We start from the raw sequence: 24,961 nt of genomic DNA on the forward strand, positions 1-24,961 counted from the left end.
CCAACACACTCAGTTGTGTCCAACTCTTTGTGACCCCATGGACTGCAGCATGCCAGGCCTCCCTGTCCATCACCAACTCCTAGAGCTTGCTCAAATTCATGTCCATCGAGTTGGTGATGCCATCCAACCATCTCATTCTCTGTCATCCCCTTCTCCTCCCGCCTTCAGTCTTTCCCAGCTTCAGGGTCTTTTCCATGGGGCAGTTCTTTGTATCAGGTGGCCAAAGTATTGGAGTTTCAGCTTCAGCATCAGTCCTTCCAATTAATATTCAGGAATGATTTCCTTTAGGATGGACTGGTTGGCTCTTCTTGCAGTCCAAGGGACCCTCAAGAGTCTTCTCCAACACCACAGTTCAAAAGCATCAATTCTTTGGTGCTCAGCTTTCTTTATAGTCCAACTCTCGCATCCATACATGACCACTGGAAAATCCATAGCTAGACAGACCTTCGTTGGCAAAGCAATATCTCTGCTTTTTAATATGCTGTCTAGGCTGGTCATAGCTTTTCTTCCAAGAAGCAAGCATCTTTTAATTTCATGTCAGCAGTCACCACCTGCAGTGATTTTGGAGCCCCCAAAATAAAATTTCTCACTGTTTCCACTCTTTCCCCATCTATTTGCCATGAAGTGATGGGACTAGATGCCATGAGCTTAGTTTTCTGAATGCTGAGTTTTAAGCCAACTTTTTCACTCTCCTCTTTCACTTTCATCAAGAGGCTCTTTAGTTGTTCACTTTCTGCCATAAGGGCAGTGTCATTTGCCTAGCTGAGGTTATTGATATTTCTCCCAGCAATCTTGATTCCAGCTTGTGCTTCCTCCAGCCCAGCATTTCTCATGATGTACTCTGCATATAAGTTAAATAAGCAGGGTGACAATACACAGCCTTGATGTACTCCTTTTCCTATTTGGAATCAGTCTGTTGTTCCATGTCCAGTTCTAACTATTGCTTCTTGACCTGCATACAGATTTCTCAAGAGGCAGGTCAGGTGGTCTGGTGTTCCCACCTCTTTAAGAATTTTCCACAGTTTGTTGTGATCCACACAGTTAAAGGCTTTGACATAGTGAATAAAGCAGAAGTAGATGTTTTTTTGGAACTCTCTTGCTTTTTCAATGCTCCAATGGATATTGGCAATTTGTTCTGTGGTTCCTCTGCCTTTTCTAAATCCAGCTTGAACATCTGGAAGTTCACTTCCATACTAAATCCTGACTTAATATTATTTGATGATAAATATTATCTCTAAAATAAAAATAAAAATTGAGACAAAAGATAATAACGAAAAATAGATCCCAGGCTGGTTATGCAATGACTGCTTCAGATTTCCTTGTAGAGTTCATTCCCTTACAGAAAGCAAAATTATCTCAAGCAACTGAACTTAGAACCTTCTCTGTGGTTGTTGTTGTTAAGTTGATAAGTTGTGTCCAACTCTTTGCGACCCCATGGACTGTAGTCCACCAGGGTCCCCTGTCCATAGGATTTTCCAGGCAAGAATACTGGAGTGCATTTCCAGTTCCTCCTCTAGGGGATCTGCCCAAACCAGGGATTGAACCCATGTCTCCTGCATTCCGCATTGCAGGTGGATTCTTCATCGCTGATCCATTGGGGAAGCCTGGGGCTTTTTCTAGGATATGTCAGGTTGCTAAAACCGAAAGCTATTATGTTTTTGGAGTAGATCATAACATCTGAATACAATGGAAACAGATTTTAAATATCTTCAGGAACCCATAGAAAAATGGATATTAAGTGAATTCCCAAAGATTCCCAGAACATAGAGACAATTCCATAAGGTAGAACTGCTTCCACTCAAGATCATCAAAGTAAGGTTTTCCTGGATGTCTAGCTTGTCACACTGATTGTCACATTCTTCTTCGCATTTTTTATCCTTTATCCTTGCTATTTCAGCTTTTCAATTTACTCATTTAATGTTTGAAGCCTCTGACTTCCTCATAATGTTATCTTTACTGCTAATAATAACATTCCAAGACTGACACACTTATGATCACCACCCTAACTTTTAATTTAATTCTTCTACTGTATTTCTAGTAGAGCCAATTTTAAGAATTTTTGAATACACTGTCATCCCAAACCAACTTCTTAAAAAACATTATGACTTCAGTTGCAATTATGCTTCTAAAATAAATTTTAATCCAGAAAACAGCCTTAAGAAACATCAGTCTGGCAGCTATTGATTGCCATTTAGGGCAAGGATGCTACAAACCATTTATATCAAGACCATGACTTAGTCATGAGAATCAGCTTAAACCCAGTTGTACTTTGTCTTTGAGAGTTATCCATGGAGTAGGAAACCACTAAAACCCCCAAAGAACCTCAAACATTTGAAGTCATGAGTTATTCCCATAGTAAGATCAAAAGTTCAAACATTTAGACAAAGAAACCATTGATGGTGATATAAAACATGTCACACCAACTTAAGCAATAAATTAAGTCTCTATAGACAACAGATAAATGAAAGGTTATGTTCCTGTGCTGAAAGAGGTGAATGTAAATATTCTTCGGGGATACTAAATAGATATAATGTTCTAACAGTTTCACTAAAAATTAATCACATTTTTGTGCAGCTTCTTTGTTCTTTTTCCTGTGTGAGATTGTATCTACTACAAATGGATACATGGATACTTACTATCAAACAGCATGACCTCCTAATTGTGGAGTTGCTCAAGGTTTCTTGTCCCTTGCATTTTCCCGAAGAGTCAAGGTAAATGAGAAGACGGTATTTGAGAATTAACTGAAACTTTCATTGTGGAGTATTCCTAGAGTACAATACCTCAGGAAACACCATCCTCCTGACACCCTGCAGCCCAGACCATCCTTATCTCCCTCACCTGGTCCATGCTTTGGTGGTGGGGGTTTCCGCAGGTGGCTCAGTGGTAAAGAATCTGCCTGCCAGTGCAGGGGATGAAAGAGACATGGGTTCAATCCCTAGGTGGGGAAGATCCCCTGGAGAAGGAAATGGCAACCCACTCCGGTATGCTTGCCTGGAGAATCCCAAGGACAAAGGAGCCTAGCAGGCTGCAGTCCATGGGGTCACAAAGGGTTGGACACAATGGAGCACAGCACGCACGAAGTCCTGGCATTTTCCCAAAGAATCAAGGTAAACATGAAGACTGTATTTCAGAATTAACTGAAACTTCCATTGTGGGGTATTCCCAGAGTAGCATCCATTAGGAAACACCATCCTCCTGACGTCTTGCAGCTCAGACCATCCTTACCTCCCTCACCTGGTCCACTTTTTGGTGGTGAGCTCAAGGATTCCTGAGTCTCTTCTTCATCACATATTTCTAAACAGGTGCCACTGCCTTCTGATAAATAGAATGAAATCTCTTAGAAACCCAGTGTATGACCAATGGAAACCATAGTAGGAAAGCCCTACCAGAAACAACCAGGAAGACTATGGTGGCTAAAGAATCTCCAAGGTGGGAATGTCCCAACCCATAACCCTCCTGCCTTTGAACTCAGCTGACCTGGAGGTTAACAAGGCTCCTGACACTATCACCAGAGGCTGAACATAATCTCACAACAAACCCATCTCACTCCCTTCTAATACAACTAATTTCCTCCGTCTTTTTGATTCTTTCCACGTGGCACCTTGTATTTCTTCTGTGTGCGCATGTGAAGAGGAGTAGAGTAGATCTTCCTCCCCGTAGACAGAAAAAGATTCAATTAGTTACATAGGAGTTGAAGTCATGAATACCTTCTCCATCCAGTGGTTGACTGGGCAGCTCCTCTTGTTCTTCTTTGTCAGTCATTTGGGAAGCTTCAGGATCACAGGACTCTGAAAAGAAATGAGGAATGGTATAGAGGAATTTATTTCCATGCAGGAATAGAGATACAGATGTACAGAATGGACATGTGGACACAGGGATAGGGAAGGGGGAGGTTGGACTAATTGGGAGATTAGGATTGACCCGAATATACTACCATGTGTAAAACAGATAGTGGGAAGGTGCTGTATAGCTCAGACAGCTCAGCTCTGTGATGACCTAGGCTGGTGGGATGGCGGGAGGCAGACATGGAAGGGATGTCAGAGAGGGGACATATGTATACATATAGCTAATTCAATTTATTGTACAACAGAGACTAACCCAACATTGTAAAGCAATTATACTCCACTTAAAAAAAAAAAAAAGAAAGAAGGAAATGAGCTGAGTTAGGAGGTTCAGAGCACAGGTGAGCTGCCCTTTGGGAAAAAGGACATCTGCTCCAAGGACCACACCTGAGATCCAATGAAGCCTGTTCTGCCTCTCTTTCCACTTCATTCACCTCATTCTCCTGCCCTCTGCTTCTCAGTTTCCTATCTATAGACCTGCCTCTAAACATTTCTGCTTCTGCACTAGGAGAATAATTGTGTATAATTATGAAGATGTATCTTTGATTTTGTGTGCTCTCCCCCCCGCCAACATCTCCTATCTTTACATTTTTTCCGCAGTGATGATCTTGAACTCTCATTTTTTTGCTTATTCTCTCCAGCTCTATTCCTCTAGGTCTTTCAAATCCTATTGTTGTTTAGTCACTAAGTCATGTCCAAGTTTTGTGATCCCGTGGGCTATAGCCCACAGTCTCCTCTGTCCATGTGGTTTTCCAGGCAAGAGTACTGAAATGGGCTGCCATTTCCTTCTCCAAGAGATCTTTCCAACTCAGAGACTGAACCTACTTCTCCTGAATTGGCAGGTAAATTCTTTACCACTGAGCCACAGGGGAAGCCCCCAAACCCTGTAGCAGGATTCATTTCTTGCCTCACTCTCTCTCTCTTAATTTCTTCCACTCCCTACCGACAGTCTCTATTTGAGAAGTGGAAGGCTCTCTGGTTTGGGTTCTGTTCTATCGTGATTGAGATGTTGCAGGTCTGCCTTTGGACTCCCATCGTGTGATGACACTGACTTCCTACAAGCCTCACACAGCCACCACCTGTACTGAGATACTCAGGACACTGGTCTTCACCCTTCCTCCTACTTTGATCTCAAGGGAAAAACAAATATTCTTTTTTCTGTGCTTCTGTATTCTAATTGCTAAGGAGGGATAATAACGGTTTCCCTGGCTAAGAACTAAAATTCTGTGAGGAAATCTCAGTTGCCAAAGTACTTTGAAAAAGAATAAAGCACTAAAAGTGTAAGTCAGTCATATCTGACTCTTTGTGACCCCATGGACTATACAGTCCATGGAATTCTCCCAGCCAGAATACTGGAATGGGTAGCCATTCCCTTCTCCAGGGGATCCCAATCCAGGGATCAAACCCAGGTTCCACATTGCAGGCAGATTCTTTACCAGCTGAACCACAAGGGAAGGCCAAGAATACTAGAGTGAGCAGCTTGCCCCTTCTCCAGCAGATCTTCCCAACTCAGGAATTGAACCAGAGTCTCCTGCATTGCAGGTGGGTTCTTTACCAACTGAGTTATCAGAGAAGCCCAATAAAGCACTATATAATCCAATAATCTGATGAAGAATATGTGGCAAAAACTGTTTGTGGGCTTAGGGTCATTGGTCTCTCTTTCTGACAAGTAGATATCAAGGACCAAGTTTCTTTGAAACTCTATCCAAAGTTATAACAATATAATATTACTATTAAACACTAGATAAATACCTACCTTTTATTCTTTATAGGAAATAAGAGGTGCACAGGAGTTAAAATCACAATATTGAGTCTTTAGTGTAAACAAGCATAAAGATTGTGGAGGAAAAACAGACTATTTCTTTAGGACTGATCTACTATAACAGAGGACTAGATGGTTGGATGGCATCGCTGACTCAATGGACATGAGTTTGAGCAAGCTCCGGGAGATGGAGAAGGACAGGGAAGCCCGGCTTGCTGCAGTCCATGAGGTCACACAGAGCTGGAGACAGCTGAGTGACTAAACAACAACTACAACATGAGCAGGGAACCAGGGTCATGCTGTTCAGCTCTGAATTCAGACATCTGACACCTTGCAGCTCAGGGCTGACAATACCCCTTCCTTACCTGGCTCACATCTTGGTGGGGAGCTCGGGGCTTCCTGGGGATCTTCTTTCTTACAGATCACACAACAGGCATTGTTATCCTCTACAGAAAGGAATGAAATCCCTCAGAGGTCTCAGTATACAACCAGGGGAAATCATGGCAAAAAAAAAAAAAAAAAACCTCATGGTGACGACACAGGAGGCCCAGTTCTCCTGGGTGGGGCTGTCCCTGTCCCAGACCATCTTGATCTGCCCTTGGAGTTCCCCTGGCCTGCAGGGTAACTCCCTCCCATCATTACCACCGGAGGCTGAGAACCAGCCACCTTCTCCCGCACTCCCTGTACATCTAATTCTCTTTCTCCTTCTTCCTCTTCCCATTGACTCTGCATATTTTTCTGTCTGTGGCCTTGTTTCCTCTGCCAGTGTCTCTAGATACTTCTCTTTGTTTTGGTGTGTGCTGTCTCCTCTGCTCCTGTCTTTTTTTTTTCTTCCTCTTTCAGCCTTGACACTGCTCTTTATTGCCTTTCCCCATCCCATTCTTCCCTCCATTTTTCACATGGACCACAGGGCCCAAAAGCTTCCCCTCATCAGCTTTAGTCTAAGAATCCTACATCACCTTTCTAAATCGCAAGCCTACTCATCATTCACAAAACTTATTTTCATGTTCCTAGGACTTCCAGAAGGAAGGTGAAAATGATTTCCTTGCCTCAGTGGCCATAACCTGCTGACAACTGGATTTTTATATGCACTTAAAGTCACCCAAGTTCAATCCCTGGTCGAGAAGATCCCCTGAAGAAGGAAATTTTCCAGTATTCTTGCCTGGAAAATTCCATAGACAGAGGAGCCTGGTGGGCTTGAGTCCATGGGGTTGCAAAGAGTTCGACATGACTGAGCACACACACACACACACACACACACACACACACACACACACACACAGAGTCACCCAGGCACGCCTACCTCTGGACCTCAGCCCACCTTTGGCACATCCTGGCCCCCTACCTTCTTCACCCAGGGGTGCTGTCCTCACCCAGCTCCACTCACCTGTATCCTTAGTCTCTCTCACAGTTTGGGGAAAAACAAAAGAGAAAATCAACACAATTTTTTGTGTACATAAGTGAATATGAAGAAGAGAATGGCAAGATGAGAGAAGAGGAGATTTTTTTCCCATTTATTGAGGCAGTTGGGAATTTCAGTCATAATTACCTCCCCCCTCTGCTGGTAGTAGGCTGAGCACCTCCTCGGCTTCTCCTTCAGGAGGCATTTGGGGAGCTTTGGGATCCCAGGTCACTGCAGAGAAACAAGGACACGATGGACGTGGAAGGCGATCAGAAACAGACCTCAGTGGGCTCGTGCCAACACCATGGGACACTGATGTCTGCTCCAAGCTCTGCTCCTGGGAGCCACGGGCTGGCTGTTTTTTGCCATCTACTCGCACCCCTTCTCCTTTTCTCTCCCTCTCAGTGTCTTATCCACAGTTCCACCTCCACGCAGCTCTAGCTGTGCATCCATTTGATTGTCTGGGTTTCTCTCCTCATGTCTTGTTTTCATGTCTTGGGGTTTCCTGTTTCCTTGTTTTTCAGTGATAGTGTGTCTCTTTTCCTCTATTATCCATTCTAGTTTTCTTACGCTAGATCACTTACAGTCCAAGTGGTTGGTCCATTTCCATGCTCCCTGTTTCTCAGTGATTTCCATTCCCTCCCCACCAGCATTACTTTCTCCTTAACTAAAACCTTCTCCTGGACTCTGGTTCACTCCTTCAAGAACCTGCAGAACTCCTTGGGTTTCCTCTTCCTCTTCTGATCACACGACCCCACCCTGACTGCCAGCTGGCTTCGCACACCGCTGTCCTCGGGGACACACCCAGGATGCTGGTGCCCACCCTTCCTTTTCTACCTTGCCCTTGCAAAAATAACTGCCGTGCCTTTCTGTGCTTTATTTCTGCGGCCATAAAATAGAGGTTATGACAGTTTGCACACCTGTCTTTTGGTTTTGTGAAGCTAAGAGGGGGGCTTGCACAACCCAGTAATCTGATGCAGAAGGTAAGGAAATTTGCATACATGGTTTCCCAATCTCATTCTCTTTTTCATTCTCGCGCTTTTCATGCATCTCTGCTTCCTCTGTTTCTACCTCAGTCAGTGTGTTGCTGTTGGAATGTCTCGCTATTTCCTTTGTCCTGATTTGTTTCTTTTCCCATGTCTGTTCCTACCTACCTTTTCTCCTCCTTCCTTCCCTGATGCTGATCCTTACATCCTCATCCCATCTCTCAAACTGCTGTTTTCTAAAACGAAGGATCCAAAAAGGTATCTCTGAGATGGTATATAACTTCCATGTGAGGGATTCCGTGGTGGTCCAGTGGTTAAGAATCTACCTTCTAATGCAGAGGATGTGGGTTTGATCCCTGGCCGAGGAACTAAGATCCTACAAGCCAAGGGGCCACTAAGCTCATGAGCTGCAACTACAGAGCCCAGGTGCTCTGGAGTCCAAAGGCCACAACTAGAAAGAAACCCAAACATTGCAATGAAGATCCCACGTGCCACAAATAAGATCCAATGCACTCAAAAATATATAAATAGATAAGTAAATATAATTGGCATGTGGTTTCACCAATTAGTGAGCAGATTAGACAGTGGAATGGACCAAGAAAACTGTTCCCAGCACAGGGCTAAGTGTGTGCAAAAGGCTCAGATGAGAAAAATTCATCAAAATTAAAATTACTGCAAAGTTTTACATGTACTTTAAAAGTCACTGCAGGAGAGGCACACATGAGGCTGGAGCCATGGAAAGGAAAATAAGGGAAGGATTTACTCCTTATGACAAGAAGAAGTACTGATTTAAGGTGTAGGCACGTGAGATAAGCCAACTTGCCTTTTCAAAGGGTCATCTAGGTGAGTTGGAGAGGATGGATGCAGGGAGAGGGTGATTAGGGGAAGGTATGAGACTAGACAGAGACTGTTGCTCTGGCTCTGGTTCCAGAGAGAAGAGAGATCTGATGAGCGCTTTTGTGTTGAGAGCGGCAAGCAATGGACGAGCAGGAGACATGTTCAAGGTGTAGTTGATTAAACTGGATGATTGATGGGTTGTGTGAATTGAAGGAGGAGGAAGAGACATTGACGATCCCTAGGTGTCTGCCTAAAGAATGGAACAATAGAGTTCCATACTGAAACAAAGAACACCAGGAAAGGAGGCAGATGCGGCATCAAGAAAGATTGTCCATACAACTAAGGAAGTGTCTGCTACTGAAGTTTCCCAAAACCACCCAAATGGGGCAGTCTCACAGATTCCTGTACAAATAAATCCAGACACTTAGATGAATGAGCTTAAAAGACAAGTCTGGGCCAGAGATAGGAATGTGGGGACCATTAAGTTATAGATGGAAGTAGACAAGAATGGCTGAGGAGAGGCCCCTTGCCTCAGAGGCTATTACAGGTGCCACTTTGATCATTGGGGTAATCTGAAATCAGTCCTGAATACTCATTGGAAGGACTGAAGCCGAAACTCCAATACTTTGGCCACCTGATGTGAAGAACTGACTCATGGGAAATGACCCTGATGCTGGGAAAGATTGAAGGCAGGAGGAGAAGGGGATGACACAGGATGAGATGGTTGGATGGCATCACCGACTCGACAGTCATGAGTTTGAGCAAGCTCTGGGAGTTGGTGATGGACAGGGAGGCCTGGCATGCTGCAGTCCATGGGGTCGCAAAGAGCTGGACATGACTGAGTGACTGAACTGAACTGAAGTGAAAACTCATTGTTAACACATTCAGCTCCTGGTTTTAGAAGTTGCCTCCATGCAGCAACCCTTCTTTCAGTTCCTACAACGTCCTCAACGGTCTTCTCCATCCCTTGTACATGGTGTTTCCTGTCTGCAGATGTTTCACTCGTTCTCCTTTATCTTTTCCTCTGTGTATAACTGTCATGCTTTCCTCCACTCTTTCTACTTCTTAGCACTTTCCCTTTTAGGGTCTTTCTCTTCATATCAGTTTCTCTACCTGTTAAACTTTGTACCTTGTTTGATTATTGAGTTTAACTCCTTTCTTCTGGGGAACTCATTTCCTTGCTTCTGTCTCTTCTCTCTAACTGTTAACTTTCTGTTTGCAATGTTTCCACCTAAAATTTAAATCTAAAAGTTAAAATTCCAGCCTTTCTGCTTACTTTGTCCATCTCACTTTGTTCTCACATCTTACTTTGTTCCTTCTCCATATTGTCAAAGTTCTCATCTTCTGCCACTGACAAATGAGCAGGAATCTTTCCTTCCCCTTGGCATGCTAATTTCAAATGTCTTTCACATGAATTTTCTGTATTACGATTATTCTCACTATGTCCATGTTCTTGGGACAATCTTAGCAAAAGCAGGTTGAAAATTATCTCCCTTCCCGGATAGCATATTGCAGCCTGGTTCTATTTAGATTTCGTATCCATTTATTTCTTAATTTTTATTGGAGTATAGCTGATTTAAAACATTGTATTAGTTTATGATACCCAGGAAAGTGAATCAGTTATACATATACATATATCCACTCTTTTTTAAGGTTCTTTTTTCCATATAGGTCATTATAAAGTATTGAGTAGAGTTCCCTGTGCCATACAATAGATTCTTGTTAGTCTATTTTATATCTGGTAGGTGGCTCTAGTGGTAAAGAATCTGTCTGCCATTCAGGAGGTATAAGAGACGAGGGTTAGATCCTTGGGTTGGGAACCCGCTCCTGTAGTCTTGCCTGGAAAATCCCACGGACAGAGGGGCCTAGCGGGCTACAGTCCATGGGGCCACAAAGAGTCGGAAACAAATGAGTGACCGAGCACACACACATATGTCGATCCCAATCTCCCAATTCCCTGTGTGAGGCTGAGCCTCACAGAGCCTCACAGAGCCACTACCTGCAGTGGGATACTCGGGACACAGATGAGTCTTTGTCCTTCCTTCTACTTTGATCTCAGGGAATAACAAGCATCATTTTTCTATGTTTCCATATCCTAATCTTTAAGGAGAAATAATAACTGTTTCCCTGGCTAAGTCCTAAAATTTTGTAAGGAAATCGTGTTTGCCAAAGTACTTAGAAAGGAATAAAGTGCTATATAATCCAATAGATTGATTAAAAAAATATGTGGCAATAACTGTCTTGTGAGATTTTGGGTCATTGATTTTTTCTTTCTGACGAGTGGATCTCAAGGACCATATTCCTTTGAAAGCCTATCCAATGTTATGAAAATATATTATTAATAGTATTATTGTTAAACACTAGATAAATATCTATCTTTATTCTTCATAGGAATAAAGGGTACTCAAGAGTTAAAACCACAATATCAAATCTTTAGTGTAAATAAACATAAAGATTGTGGAGGACAAAAGACTTTCTTTAGGACTGGCCTACTACAACATGAGGACTTCCCTGGTGGCTCAGATGGTAAAGAATCTGCCTCCAATGCAGAAGACCTGGTTCTATCCCCAGGTCAGGAACATCCCCTGGAGAAGGGAATGGCAACCCACTCCAGTGTTCTTGCCTGTGGAATTCCATGGATAGAGGAGCTTGATGGGCTACAGTCTATGGGTTTGCAAAGAGTTGGACAGGATGGAGCGACTAACATTCCACTCTAAGTGGGAACTCATCTGTTATAACCAGGGTCATGCTGTTCAGCTCTGAATTCAGACATCTGACACCCTGAAGTTCAGGGCTGACAATACCCCTTCCTTACCTGGTTCACATCTTGATGGGGAGCTCGGGGCTTCCTGGGGCTCTTCTTCCTCACAGATCACACAACAGGCATTGTTATCCTCTGCAGAAAGGAATGAAATCCCTCAGAGGTCTCAGTATACAACCAGGGGAAATCATGGCAAAAAACAAACAAACAAACTCATGGTGAAGACACAGAAAGCTCAGTTCTCTCCTGGGTGGGGCTGTCCCTGTCCCAGACCATCTTGATCTGCCCTTGGAGATCCCCCAATCTGCAGGGTAACTCCCTCCCATCATTACCACCGGAGGCTGAGAACCAGCCACCTTCTCCCGGCACTCCCTGCACATCTAATTCTCTTTCTCCTTCTTTCTCTTCCCATTGACTGCATATTTTTCTTTCTCTGCCCTTGTTTCCTCTGCCAGTGTCTATAGATGCTTCTCTTTGTTTTGGTGTGTGATGTTTCCTCTGCTTCTGTCTTTTTTTTTTTTCTCTTTCAGCCTTGACACTGCTCTTTATCACCTTTCCCCACCCCATTCTTCCCTCCATCTTCTCATGGACCACAGGGCCAGAGAGCCTCCCCTTATCAGCTCTATCCTAAGAATACTACACCACCTTTCTACATCACAAGTCTATCCATCATTCACAAAACTTATTTTCGTGTTCCTAGGACTTCCGGAAGGAAGCTGGTGATCTCCTTGCCTCAATGGCCAAACTGGATTTTTTAAATTAATTAATTTATTTTGATTGGAGGATAATTACTTTACAATATCATGGTGGTTTTTGCCATATGTCAATGTGAATTGTATATGCAGCTGAAGTTACCCCGGCACTTCTACTTCCAGATCCCAGTTCACCTTTGACACATCCTGTCTCCCTACCTCCTTCACCCAGGGGCGCTCTCCCCACCCAGCTTAGTTCACCTTTATCCTTAGTCTCTCTCAGTTTGGGGGAAAAAAAGAGAAACTGACAGAGTTCCATGTGTACGTATGTGACTATGAAGAAGAGAATGGCAAGATGAGAAACATGGAGGATTTTTTTTCCCATTTATTGAAGCAGTCAGGAATTTAAATCATAATTACCTTCTCCCTCTGCTGGTAGTAGGCTGAGCACCTCCTTGGGTTCTCCTTCAGGAAGCACTTGGGGAGCTTTGGGATCACTGGTCACTGTGGAGAAACAAGAGCATGATGGACATGGAGGGTGATCAGAGACAGACCTCAGCGCACTCATGCGAACACGATGGGACAGTGACATGTCTGCTCCAAGCACTGGTCTGAGAGCCACCCTGTCTCCTGTTTCTTTGCCATCTGCTTGCGCCTCTTCCCCTTCGGTCTCCCTGTCAGGGTCCTACCCACAGTTCCGCGGCCATGCAGCTGTTTCCTAGCTGTGCATCCATTTGATTGTTTGGGCTTCTCTCCTCATCTCTTGTTTTCAGGTCTTGAGTTTTTTGTTTGTTTGTTTGCTTGTTTTTCAGTGATAGTATATCTCCTTTCCCCTGTTATCCTTTCTACTTCTCTTAAAGCTCAAATGATTGGGTCCATTTCTATACTCCCCATCTCTCTGTGGTTTCCTTTCCCTCCCCACCAATATAAATTTTTCCTTAGCTAAAATTTTCTCCTGGACCTGAGCTCACTTCTTTAAGAACCTGCAGAACTCCTTGGGCTTCCTCTTCCTCTTCTGACCATGTGACCCCACCCTGACTGCCAGCTGGCTTTGCACACCACTGTCCTCAGGGGCACACCCAGGATGCTGGTGGCCACTCTTCCTTTTCTACCTTGTTCTTGCAAAAATAACTGTCATGCCTTTCTGTGCTTTATTTCCCCAGCCATAAGATAGAGGTTAAGACAATTTGCATGCCTGTGTCTTACTGTTTCATGAAGGCGAGAGGAGGGCTTGCACAATCCAATAATCTAATGGAGACTCTAAGGGACCTTGCACATTTTGTCTCCCGATCTTGTTCTCTTTGTCATTCCCAGTCTTTCCGCACATCTCTGCTTCTTCTATTTCTACCTCAGCATCTTGCTGTTGGAACCTCTTGGTACTTCTCTTTGTCCTGATTTGTTTCTTTTCTCATGTCTGTTTCCACCTGCCTTTTCTCCCCCTTCCTTCCTCGCCCCATTTCTCAGACTGTTACTTTCTAGAACTAGGGATCAGAGAAGGTATCTTTGAGATGGTCTATAATTTCCATGTAATTTCACCAGTTAGTGAGCAGAATGGAGAGTGGAATCGACGAAGAAAACTGTTCCCAGAATAAGACTAAGTGTGTACAAAGGCTCAAACAAGAAATATTCATCAAAATTGAAAGTACTGCAAAGTTTTACATGAACTTTAGAATCATTGCCAGAGTGGCACGCATGAGGCTGGAGCCATGGAACGAAAAATAAGGGAAAGATTTAATCCTTATGATGACAGGAATTATTGATTTAAGGTAGGCAAGTGAAATAAGCCAACTTGCCTTTTCAAAGGGTCATCTAGGTGAGTTGAAGAGAATGGATGTGGTGGGAGGATGATTGGGGGAAGGTATGGACTTCCCTGGTGGCTCAGATGGTAAAGAATCTTCCTGCAATGCAGGAGACCTGGGACTGATCCTTGGGTAGAGAAAATTCCCTGGAGAAGGGAAAGGCTACACACTCCAGTATTCTGACCCGGAGAATTTCACGGACTCCATGAAATTCCATGGGGTCTCAAAAAGTCTGACACAACTGAGCAACTTTCACTTGCTCTTCTACATCTGTGACTTTATTTCTGCTGAGTAATTAAGTTCGTGTTTTTAGATTCCACATATAAGTGATGTTGTATGTTATTTGTCTTTCTCCGTCTGACTAACTTCACTCAGCATGACAATCTCTAGGTACACCCATGTTGCTGCAAATGTTTTTACTTTGCTCTTTTCTATGGCTAAGTAATATTCCATTGTATATAAGCACCACATCTTCTTTATCCATTCATCTGTCGATGGACATTTAGGTTACTTCCATGTCCTGGCTATTGAAAATAGTGCTGCTATGAACATTGGTGTGTATGTATGTTTTTGAATTATGTTTTTTTCTGGATATATGCCCAGGAATGGGATCATATAGCAACTTTATTTTTTTTTAATTTTAAAATTTTTTTTAAAGGAACCTCCATACTGTTCTCCATAGTGGCTATACCAATTTATTTTCAATTATTTATTTGGATTTGTTGGGTCTTAGTTGTGGCATGCAGGATCTTTGTTGCATTATGCGGGATATTTTTGTTGAGATGCACAGAACTGATTCTTTGGAAAAGCCCTGATGCTGGGAAAGATTAAAGGCAGAAGAGGAAGGGGATAACAGAGGATGAGATGGTTAGATGGCATCACTGACTCACTGGACATGAGTTTGAGCAAGCTCTGGGAGTTGGTGATGGACAGGGAAGCCTGGTGTGCTGCAGTCCATGGGGTCACAAAGAGATGGACATGACTGAGCGGCTGAACTGACTGACAGGTTCTCTAGTTGTGGCACAAAAGTTCCACAGCACTTGGGCTCAGTAGGTGTAGCACGTAGGCTTATTTGCTCCATGGCATGTGAGATCTTAAGTTCCTCAACCAGGGATCGAATCTGTGTCCCTTATATCACAAGACAGATTTTTAACCAGTGAACCACCAGGGTAGTCCCTCCAAGTGGCTATACCAACTTACATTCCCACCAACACTGTAGGAGGGTTCTCTTCTCTCCACACCCTCTCCAGCATTTATTGTTTGTAGGCTTTTTGATGATGACTATTCTAATCAGTGTGATGTGATACCTCATTGCAGTTTTGATTTGCATTTCTCTAATAATTAGTTATGTTGAGCACCTTTTCATGTTTTGTTTTGGGTTTTTTTTTGGCTATCTGTATGTTTCCTTTGGAGAAGTGTCTATATCTTCTGCCTATTTTATCACTGGGTTGTTTGTGCTTTTGATATTGAGTGCATCAACTGCTTGCATATTTTGAAGATAAATCCTTTGTCATTTGCTTCTTTTGCAAATATGTTCTCCCATTCTGAAGGCTGTCTTTTTGTTTTGTTTATGGTATCCTTTGCTACACAAATACTTTTACATTTACCAAGGGCCCATCTGTTAATTTTTAAAATTAATTTATTTATATTAATTGGAGGATAATTACTATACAATATTGTGATGTTTTTTTGCCATACATCAGCATAAATCAGCCACAGGTATATATGTAGTCCCCACATCCTAACCCCCCTCCCAGCTTCCTCTCCACCTTGTCCCTCTGGGTTGTCTCAGAGTACTGGCTTTGGGTGCCCTGCTTCATGCAACAAACTTACACCAGTCATCTATTTTACATATGGTAATGTACATGTTTACTTTTGTTTTTTATTTTCATTACTCTAGGAGATGGATCAAGAAAGATCTTGCTGGGATTTATGCCACAGAGTGTTCTGCCTATGTTTTCCTCTAAGAGTTTTACAGTATCTGGCCTTACATTTAGGTCTTTAATCCATCCCTGTTTATTCTTTCATTCACTTCCTCTTTGTCTCTGCTATTCTTAGTATTTCATTAATCCTATGCAATCCTGGAAAGCAAGTTTATAATGACTGCTCTCTTCTAAACTCCAATTTGGTAGTATTTAGATGTCATATGTGCATGCGGCATGCATGTGTGCTTAGTTGCTCAGTCACATCTGACTCTTTTCAACCCCTTGGACTGTAGCTTGCCAGACTCCTCTTTCTATGGAATTTTCCAGGCAAGAATATTTGAGCGGGTTGCCATTTCCTCAACCCAGGGATTGAACCCGTGGCTTCTGTGGCTCCTGCATTGGCAGGCGGGTTCTTTACCACTGAACCACCCATGAAGCCTTAGATTCCACATACTTTTAAATAAAATTAGACCTACTTAGGCAACTCCCAAAGAAGGCAATGGCACCCCACTCCAGTACTCTTGCCTGGAAAATCCCATGGACGGAGGAGCCTGGTAGGCTCAGTCCATGGGGTTGCTAGGAATTGGATACCACTGAGCGACTGATCTGATCTTATCTGAGTGACTTCACTTTCACTTTTCACTTTCATGCATTGGAGAAGGAAATGGCAACCCACTCCAGTGTTCTTGCCTGGAGAATGCCAGGGACGGGGGAGCCTGGTGGCTGCTGTCTATGGCATCGCACAGAGTCGGACACGACTGAAGTGACTTAGCAGCAGCAGTAGCAGCAGGCAACTCCACATGGTGCCCTCAATCTACATTTTTATTATTCTGTGCCCTTAAATTCTCTACCCAGAAGCCCTTCCATTAAGGTTGTTAGCCCCTCTTTCCCCCTTGCCTTCCTTACATGGAAGAAAACAATCAGAGGCTGAGTAAATGGGTGTATCTGTGTTTGGAGGGAGGAGGAACATGTTCCTTGCATACAGACATGTGAACAAATCAATGAGATCATTGGTCACTTAATTCAGTTCAGTTCAATCGCTCAGTCATGTCCAACTCTTTGCGACCCCATGAATCGCAGCACATCAGGCCTCCCTGTCCATCACCAACTCCCTGAGTTTACCCAAACTCATGTCCATTGAGTTGGTGATGCCATCCAACCATCTCATCCTCTGTCGTCCCCTTCTCCTGTCTTCAATCTTTCCCAGCATCAGGGTCTTTTCAAATGAGTCCGCCCTTCGCATCAGGTGGCCAAAGTATTGGAGTTTCAGCCTCAACATCAGTCTTTCCAATGAACACCCATGACTGATCTCCTTTAGGATGGACTGGTTGGATCTCCTTGTAGTCCAAGGGACTCTCAAGAGTCTTTTCCAACACCACAGTTCAAAAGCATCAATTCTTTGGCGCTCAGCTTTCTTTATAGTCCAACTCTCACATTCATACATGACTACTGGAAAAGCCATAGCCTTGACTAGACGGAGCTTTATTGACAAAGTAATGCTTTTTAATATGCTGTCTAGGTTGGTCATAACTTTCCTTCCAAGAAGTCTTTTAATTCATGGCTGCAATCACCATCTGCAGTGATTCTGGAGCCCAAAGAAAATAAAGTCAGCCACTACTTCCATTGTTTCCCAGCTCCCCGTTCACCTGGCTTCAGTTTGGGCATCTCTTCAGAATTGCCTTTGCTGGTCCTTTGGAGAGATTTGTGCTTAGAGGAAACTGAAGAGAAACACAGAAAAGACCAACCAGACAATGTGATGGGGGAACAGACCATGGATGATGCTGAATTCCGATGTCCAGTGCTCGGGTAAGCTTCTCCTTGGGAAAACAAAACTGTTGTTCCAAGGACTTCACTTAAGACCCACTGGAGCCTTGCTCTGCCTGTTTTCCTTCTCTTTAGCCCCCAGTCACCTTTCTTCTCATTTTTCTGTCCTCACACATGGTCGTTTCTGTGCCATGAAGGATCACACACCTCCTTTACCCTCTGGGCTTTTTCTTCTTTGCCCTTCAACATTCTTTAACAGTTTTCCTACTCGTGACAGTCTTTCTTTGTAGGTTTTAGCTGCCCTGACTCTCCGCCAGCCCTATACAGCAGTCACCACTGTGAGTCATTGAGGATGCTGGTTCCCTAGCTTGTTTAGCTTGTTTTGAACTCCTAAAGACCCTTACACACTTCACTGCTTCTATTTCTTTACCTATACAATAGGAACACGTAACAGTCCATCTGTTTACACCCATAACTTTGTGGAGATAAGAATGATGCCTTGTTTGTCAAGATCCTTTGAAAAATAATAGTCACATAATAAATAATATTATTGGTTGACAAAAATTGCACTTTAAACTTGGAAGCAATTGATCTGGAGGACATGTTTCTTTAGGGAGAGAGGTTTCCAAAGTTAGCATTATAAGCAAACATAATATATAAGCAAACAACATATAACAAAATAATAGCATTATAAACAAACAGAAAAATACTGAGGTTTTATTCTCTAGAGAAGATAAAAGGTGGGTAGGTATTAATGCAAGTTTTTACTATTCATAGCTATGAGAGACATCCCTTTTCTCCAGCATATTGCTGGCAGAATGCACTGGGAATATTTGTGCTATCTGTTATGTTACTTATGCTGTTATGGACTCATGGGATTCTAGGACACTCTAGATCTTTTGACTGTGAAGTACACTCAATAAACACCTGCTGTGAATTCAGCCACCTGACACCCTCGGCTGGCAGCTCCTCCCCATCCTTACCTGGCACACATCTTGGTGAGAAGCTCGAGGCTTCCTGGGGCCATTCTTCATCCCAGGCGTTGCTGTTCTCTGCAGAAAAGATTGCAATCCCATAAGCATTTCAATTTATGACCAAGGAAGAATCACAGCAAGAAACTGGAAAATCAAGAAAGGCTGAGAAACTGGAAAGCCCTGCTCCCCCAAACAACCTGCCATGCCATGCCATATTGCACTCAAGTCATGTCCAGCTCTTTTGCAACCCCATGGACTATAGCAAACCAGGCTCCTCTGTCCGTGAAATTTTCCAGGCAAGAGGACTGCAGTGGGTTGCCATTCCCTTCTCCAGGGGATCTTCCTGACCCAGGGATTGAACCCATGTCTCTTGTGCTTCCTGCATGGACAGGCAGATTATTTAACCACTCCAGCACCTAAGAAGAAAATAACCTGATCTGAAGGTTAACTTTGCTTCACCAGGTTTCACTAGGGGATGAGGAATTCACCCACTGTGGGACAATCTTCCTTTTTTTTATACTGCATTTTCTTTCTATTTCTTCCCTTTCCATTGATTCTGTGTGTTTTATCCATCTCTGCCCCTGTTTCTTCCTGCTGGTGTCTCTTGGACTGTCTGTTTCTCTTTTCTTGCAGCTTTTTCTCTTATTTTTCTGATGCTGCTCCTTCTCTGCTATTCTTTGTCTTTCAACTGTTTTTTCCTAACTTTCTCTAAAAAAATGTCCCTGAGATAGTATGTTTTAAGCAGGCTTTAGCCAGAGTGAGGCGGTTAAGTGGAAGATAGTGGAATGTGAAAACAGTTCATAATAAGGTAAAAAATATATGAAAAGGCTCAGATATGAAAGAGAGATTTAACAAGTAAAATTATCATGGGAGTAAGTCAGAGAAAGACAAATATCATATGATATGGCTTATATGAGATCTAAAAAAAAATAATACTAACGAACTTATTTACAAAACAGAAACAGACTCACAGACATAGAAAACAAACTTATGGTTACAAAGGGGCTATGGGGGAGGGATAAACTAAGAGTTTGGGATTAATATATACACTTTATTATATATCAAATAGTTAACAAGGACCTACTATATAGCACAGGGAACCAAAACCAAATATCTTGTAATAATGTAAAATTAAAGAACATGTAAAAAAGAATATATATATATATATATATATATGGGCTTCCCTAGTGGATCAGTGGTAAAGAATCTGCCTGCAGTGCAGGAGACACAGGAGACCCGGGTTTGATCTCTGGGTCAGGAGGATCCCCTAGAGGAGAAAATGGCAACCCACTCCAGTATTCTTGCCTGGAAAATCCCATGGACAGAGGAGCCTGGTGGGCTACAGTCCATGGGGTCACAGGAGTCGGACACAGCTGAGAGACTGAACACACACATAGATTATGTACATCTGAATCAGCAAAGTGATTGGCTGAAACTAACTCAACATTGTAAATCAACTATAAATCCATAAAAATTTTTAAATGAAAAAGATACAAATTAAAAAAATAAAATTACTGGGGTGGGGGGAGTTTATCCTATATTGAATTAACAATGTAGGAGGCAGGTGATGAGGCTGGGAAAATAGACGTGGGGCTCACCTTGGGTGACCGTGGATGCCACTCAGAGGAACATATGTTTAATCCTTAGTGTAGTAAGAAACTACACTATGTAGGAACACAATCTAATTTTCATTTTCAAATGTCCCATGTAGTTGAAGTAAAAATGACACATTTCATGGGAGTAAGGTTAGAAGAAAGTTATGAGTAGAGCCTGTTTTGAGAACCGTGACAGAGATCTGGATTCGCGACTTGAGGGTGTGACAGATTGGACAGGTGCGAGTTATTCTGGAAGAAAGATGACTATGCTGGATGAGTAATGGGCATGTATTTGAGAGTAAGAGGAGTCCTGGAGACACCTAGACACCCAATGTGAAAACCCATGAGACAATAGTGACCAGTCACTGAGACATGAATGATCAAGAGAAGTTAGATCTAGCTTGAGCAATGAAGAAGCTACATTCAGTCCTGAAGTGCCAAGTTCAAGGTTCTTGAAAGAACTCAAGTGCTGACGTCTAGCAGACAATGGTCTTTGAGTCCATGGATAAATACACTCTGAAGACAATCTAGGGTGGTGATTTGGTCTTAGGAATCATTGGAATGTTCAGGGAGAGGACTTTTTCAATCTGAGTATTTTACAAGTGCCACTTCGGTGATTAAGGACAGTTTGATCTGAAAATTCACAGCTGATGTTGCCAACCCTTGTGCCCTAAGTTGCTTACACCCAGTGCTCTTACCTCAAGCCTGCAATGTCCTGATCTCTTCCTCTCTTTATCCTCTTTTCACTCAACCTATTTTCCATCCATTCTCCAGCTATTTCTCTACACAGTTGCCTTTGTACTTCTCTCTGACTTTCCCCAATTTTTAGCATTGATATTTTCCTCTTGCTCTTTCTCTTTCCATACTTTTGGCTCTCAAATTTTATCTCAGATTCTTTGGAGATTTTTCAGTTTATCTCTCCTCTGCTGTGTCTTACACTTGCTCCCCTTCCATTTCTGTTCCTCCCACTTTACTTTGACCTCTGTCTCTCAGTGCTACTCAACTTCTGTCTTTCTGTGTGATTTCATCCTCCAAGTTCTGCCCTCTCATCATCTCCAAATCTCTCCTCTTGGACTCTGATTACAGTCCCAGGGACCTCCAACTGGCCAGCTCTCCCACGTGAACCTGACATGGCATGATGTTCCCCAGTTTCTCATAACTATTCTGTGAACCTAACTGAAAATTATCTCCTATCTCAGCCTGGAAGGGTAGGATTTTATGTTCCTTTTGGAAAACTGGATCCATTCTTTTAACTGGTCACATATTTACACTTTATATACTTTTTCCATTTTCTCTTTTTATATTCCCTATCCATGGATGCCCCACCTACTCAGGAGTTCAGTTTCCTTTTCTCATTGTTTCTGTTCCATCTATGAGCAGGTAAGCGCAGGTAGAAGTGGGATCTGGCAGAGGCTTAGGATAGGAGATAGAAGGTAGGCTTTGCTTCCATGAAGACAAGAAAACAAAGATTTGATACGGAATTGAAATTGACAAATTAAATGATAGTTACCTTTCCTATTATATGGCAGTAGTCTGGGCATACTTTCAAATCCTCTTACACTGTTCATTTGGAGAGGTGAGTGTTCCAAGGACACTAAAGAGAGCAACAAGGAAATGTGTCATTTTTACTTCAACTACGTGGGACATTTGAAAATGAAAATTAGATTGTGTTCCTACATAGTGTAGTTTCTTACTACACTAAGGATTAAACATATGCCACGTCAATATGATCACACAGTCCTTCTGTAACTGGCTTCTTTTTCTCAACATGTTTCTGAGATTCATCCTTGTGGTTACCTATATCAGTAGTTCATTCCTTATATCGCTGAATAATATTGCATTTAATAAATATATCACAGTTTATTCCCTCTCTTATTGATGAAAATTTGAATTGGTTTCAGATTTTAGCTATTAGGAATAAAGCTACAATAACATTGTTGTACAAATCTTTGTATTTAATTTGAAATTGACAAATTAAATGATAGTTACCTTGCCTATTATATGGCAGTAGTCTGGGCATACTTTCAAATCCTCTTACACTGTTCATTTGGAGAGGTGAGTGTTCCAAGGACACTAAAGAGAGCAACAAGGAAATGACAGAACTCAGGCAGTATCCAGAGAAGAGACTTGTCTGTAGGGATGCTCACGTCAATATGATCACACAGTCCTTCTGTAACTGGCTTCTTTTTCTCAACATGTTTCTGAGATTCATCCCTGTGGTTACCTATATCAGTAGTTCATTCCTTATATCGCTGAATAATATTGCATTTAATAAATATATCACAGTTTATTCCCTCTCTTATTGATGAAAATTTGAATTGGTTCCAGATTTTAGCTATTAGGAATAAAGCTACAATAACATTGTTGTACAAATCTTTGTATGAACATATGTTTTCATTCCTTATGAAAATATACTTAGGAGTGGAACTGTTGGGTGGTGAGTTATGTTTAACTTTATAAGAGACTGCTAAACAGTTTTTCAAGGTGGTTATATCACTTTATATTCAAACCAGCAACATACATAAAGGAGTTCTAGTTGCTCCACAGGTCCCTCCAGCATTTGGTGTGGTCAGTATTTTTAATTTTAGCGATTCTAATAACCAAATGGTAGCTTGTTGTGGCTTTTCCCCAACGACTAATGTTCACTTCACTTATGTCCTTATTGGCCATTTTATATCTTCTGAGTGAAATGTCTCTTCAAGACTTCTGTCACTTTTTTAAATTGGTGGTGTGTTTTTTTTATTATTCATTCATAGGAATTCTTTGTACATTCTCCATCATTCTATGTGATGAACCTTTTACTCTTTACTAATAACTGTTATGAATCCTTCCACCACCCATTCTCATTTCCACTATTCCCAGTAGTAGATGAATCTCTAAATATATTTTTTACATACTTTGTACTTTTTAATGTACATTTTATACTTTTAGCAATTGGTCATCATTCAAAAGAATAAGTATTATTAAATACATCAAAATGTTACATAAATGTATTAATACATGTCTAAAATATGTAATCTTTGAGGTATAAATACAAATTAAAGATACATATTCATGATATTCTGCAAAGCCATTCTGTGGTTTTTTCTTGCACTGGTCATTTCCAAGGGAAAAAAAAAAACCCAACATTTAACAACTAATTAAATTTACTGTTGACCATTTGGCTTAAGGATGGAGACAATTTTCCTGGGTTTCAAGGGAGTTTTCACTCACTAAATCTCTAGCTACCTTCACACCTCTGTTTCTTCTCCTGAAAAATGGGAGTAACAAAACCCTTATGACAGGATTGTTATGAGAATTAAGTGAGATGCTCCTGATAAAGAAATATTTGAATTACAGTAACTTAGAAAGAAACAATAATTTTCAATTAATGTCTTAGAATGAATAACTATTAGTAATAATATGAATGAAGTGATTAAAAAGTTAGAAACCGTGCATACTGGTTACAAAATTACATATTGCATATGTGAGCATTAAGCGAGTTGATCCACGTCAATTGTTGACCGTGTGTCTACTGGTTCATGGATGTTGTGTGTTGTAACTATTGTCAGAAATTTATTACTGCCCTTGGTTCTCTTCTTTCCTTTTTACTCCTTCCCTTTTCCTTATCTTCTTTGCTACAAAACACTATTTCCTCCACATTTTCTTCTGCATACAATTACTCCTTTTTCTCTTCCTCTCTTTTATTATGAGCGAATGTTACAATAGTTCCTTCTTTGACACATCAGTGGTTTCCTCTTTGGACTTCTCTATCTCTGTATGTTACACACTCGGTCGTGTCTGACTCTTTGCAACCCCGTGGACTCTTGCCCACCAGTCTCCTCTGTCCGTGGGATTTTTCAGGCCAGAATAATGGAGTGGGTTGCCATTTCCTCCTCCGGGGATTTTGCTGACCCAGGGATCAAACCTAGGTGTCTTGCATTGGCAGGCGGATTCTTTACCATCTAAGCCACCAGAGAAGTCCAAATAATACCAAACCCTTATTCTTTCCCAGGTCCACTGAATTCCTAACTCATGGTTACTGCTATCAGTTCTTCCCCTTAATTCTGCCTCACGGTTACAGTGAGACCTCTCTCAGATTTACGTTCTGCCTTCTTGGTTGTCACAGCTGCCTGGTAATATTCTTGGATGCCAAATCTGGTTGCTTTACTTGAGCCCACACACACACTGCTGCTCTGGTTTCCTCATCTCCTGCTGCACCAAGAGCTCGGTCCCCTGACCTCTGATCTCCTTCTTTCTTAGCAGATGAGAAAACAAGCTTCTGTCAAGTCAGAATTACCTTGTTCATGGTTTAATTGTGAATTGAGCATCTCCTTTGTCTCTCCTTCATCAAGGATTTGGTAATAGAATTTGTCACGAATCGCTGAGAAGAGAAAGACAAGTAGAGATCTCAGATGGGGACCACGAGTTGCATCTCACAGTTATGCATCCAGGCACATCCTTGACTCCCACAGTTCAGGGAAAACCTTCCAGCCCTCAGGAAACCCTGGGCTTCAGTGGGTCTCTCAAGTCCTGTGAGACTTGATGTTGCCCCTGTAATCTTACAGCTGTTCCACACTGAACACACCTCTCAAGGTTTAAAAAAGAATAGATAGTGGAAAGTTGTAAACAGGGGTCAATCC

At 42.1% G+C, this 24,961-nt stretch overlaps 1 protein-coding gene across 49 annotated transcripts in view; it reads right to left on the bottom strand.

The window, feature by feature from the left end:
- Positions 1 to 24,961, bottom strand: part of LOC147377709 (nuclear body protein SP140-like) — an 81,151-nt gene that overhangs the window by 37,251 nt on the left and 18,939 nt on the right. For 7 of the 49 annotated variants that reach the window (XM_086336311.1, XM_086336300.1, XM_086336287.1 and 4 more), the window contains 10 exons: positions 24,619 to 24,702; positions 22,329 to 22,412; positions 21,850 to 21,933; positions 18,754 to 18,822; positions 12,703 to 12,786; positions 11,645 to 11,725; positions 7,154 to 7,237; positions 5,970 to 6,050; positions 3,708 to 3,788; positions 3,226 to 3,315 (listed from right to left, as the gene is read on the bottom strand). In XM_086336311.1, the coding sequence (XP_086192437.1) occupies positions 3,226 to 3,315; positions 3,708 to 3,788; positions 5,970 to 6,050; positions 7,154 to 7,237; positions 11,645 to 11,725; positions 12,703 to 12,786; positions 18,754 to 18,822; positions 21,850 to 21,933; positions 22,329 to 22,412; positions 24,619 to 24,702 (822 nt within the window). Of the gene's footprint in view, positions 1 to 3,225; positions 3,316 to 3,707; positions 3,789 to 5,969; positions 6,051 to 7,153; positions 7,238 to 11,644; positions 11,726 to 12,702; positions 12,787 to 17,652; positions 17,725 to 18,753; positions 18,823 to 21,849; positions 21,934 to 22,328; positions 22,413 to 24,618; positions 24,703 to 24,961 lie in introns of all 49 variants that reach the window. The other 42 variants (XM_086336432.1, XM_086336424.1, XM_086336394.1 and 39 more) reach the window with 17 other exon arrangements.

The sequence above is a fragment of the Bos grunniens genome, chromosome 2 (genome assembly GCF_055505025.1).
Source record: "Bos grunniens cultivar Pamir isolate PY7600 chromosome 2, Bosgru_T2T1.0, whole genome shotgun sequence".
Classification (NCBI taxonomy): domain Eukaryota; kingdom Metazoa; phylum Chordata; class Mammalia; order Artiodactyla; family Bovidae; genus Bos; species Bos grunniens.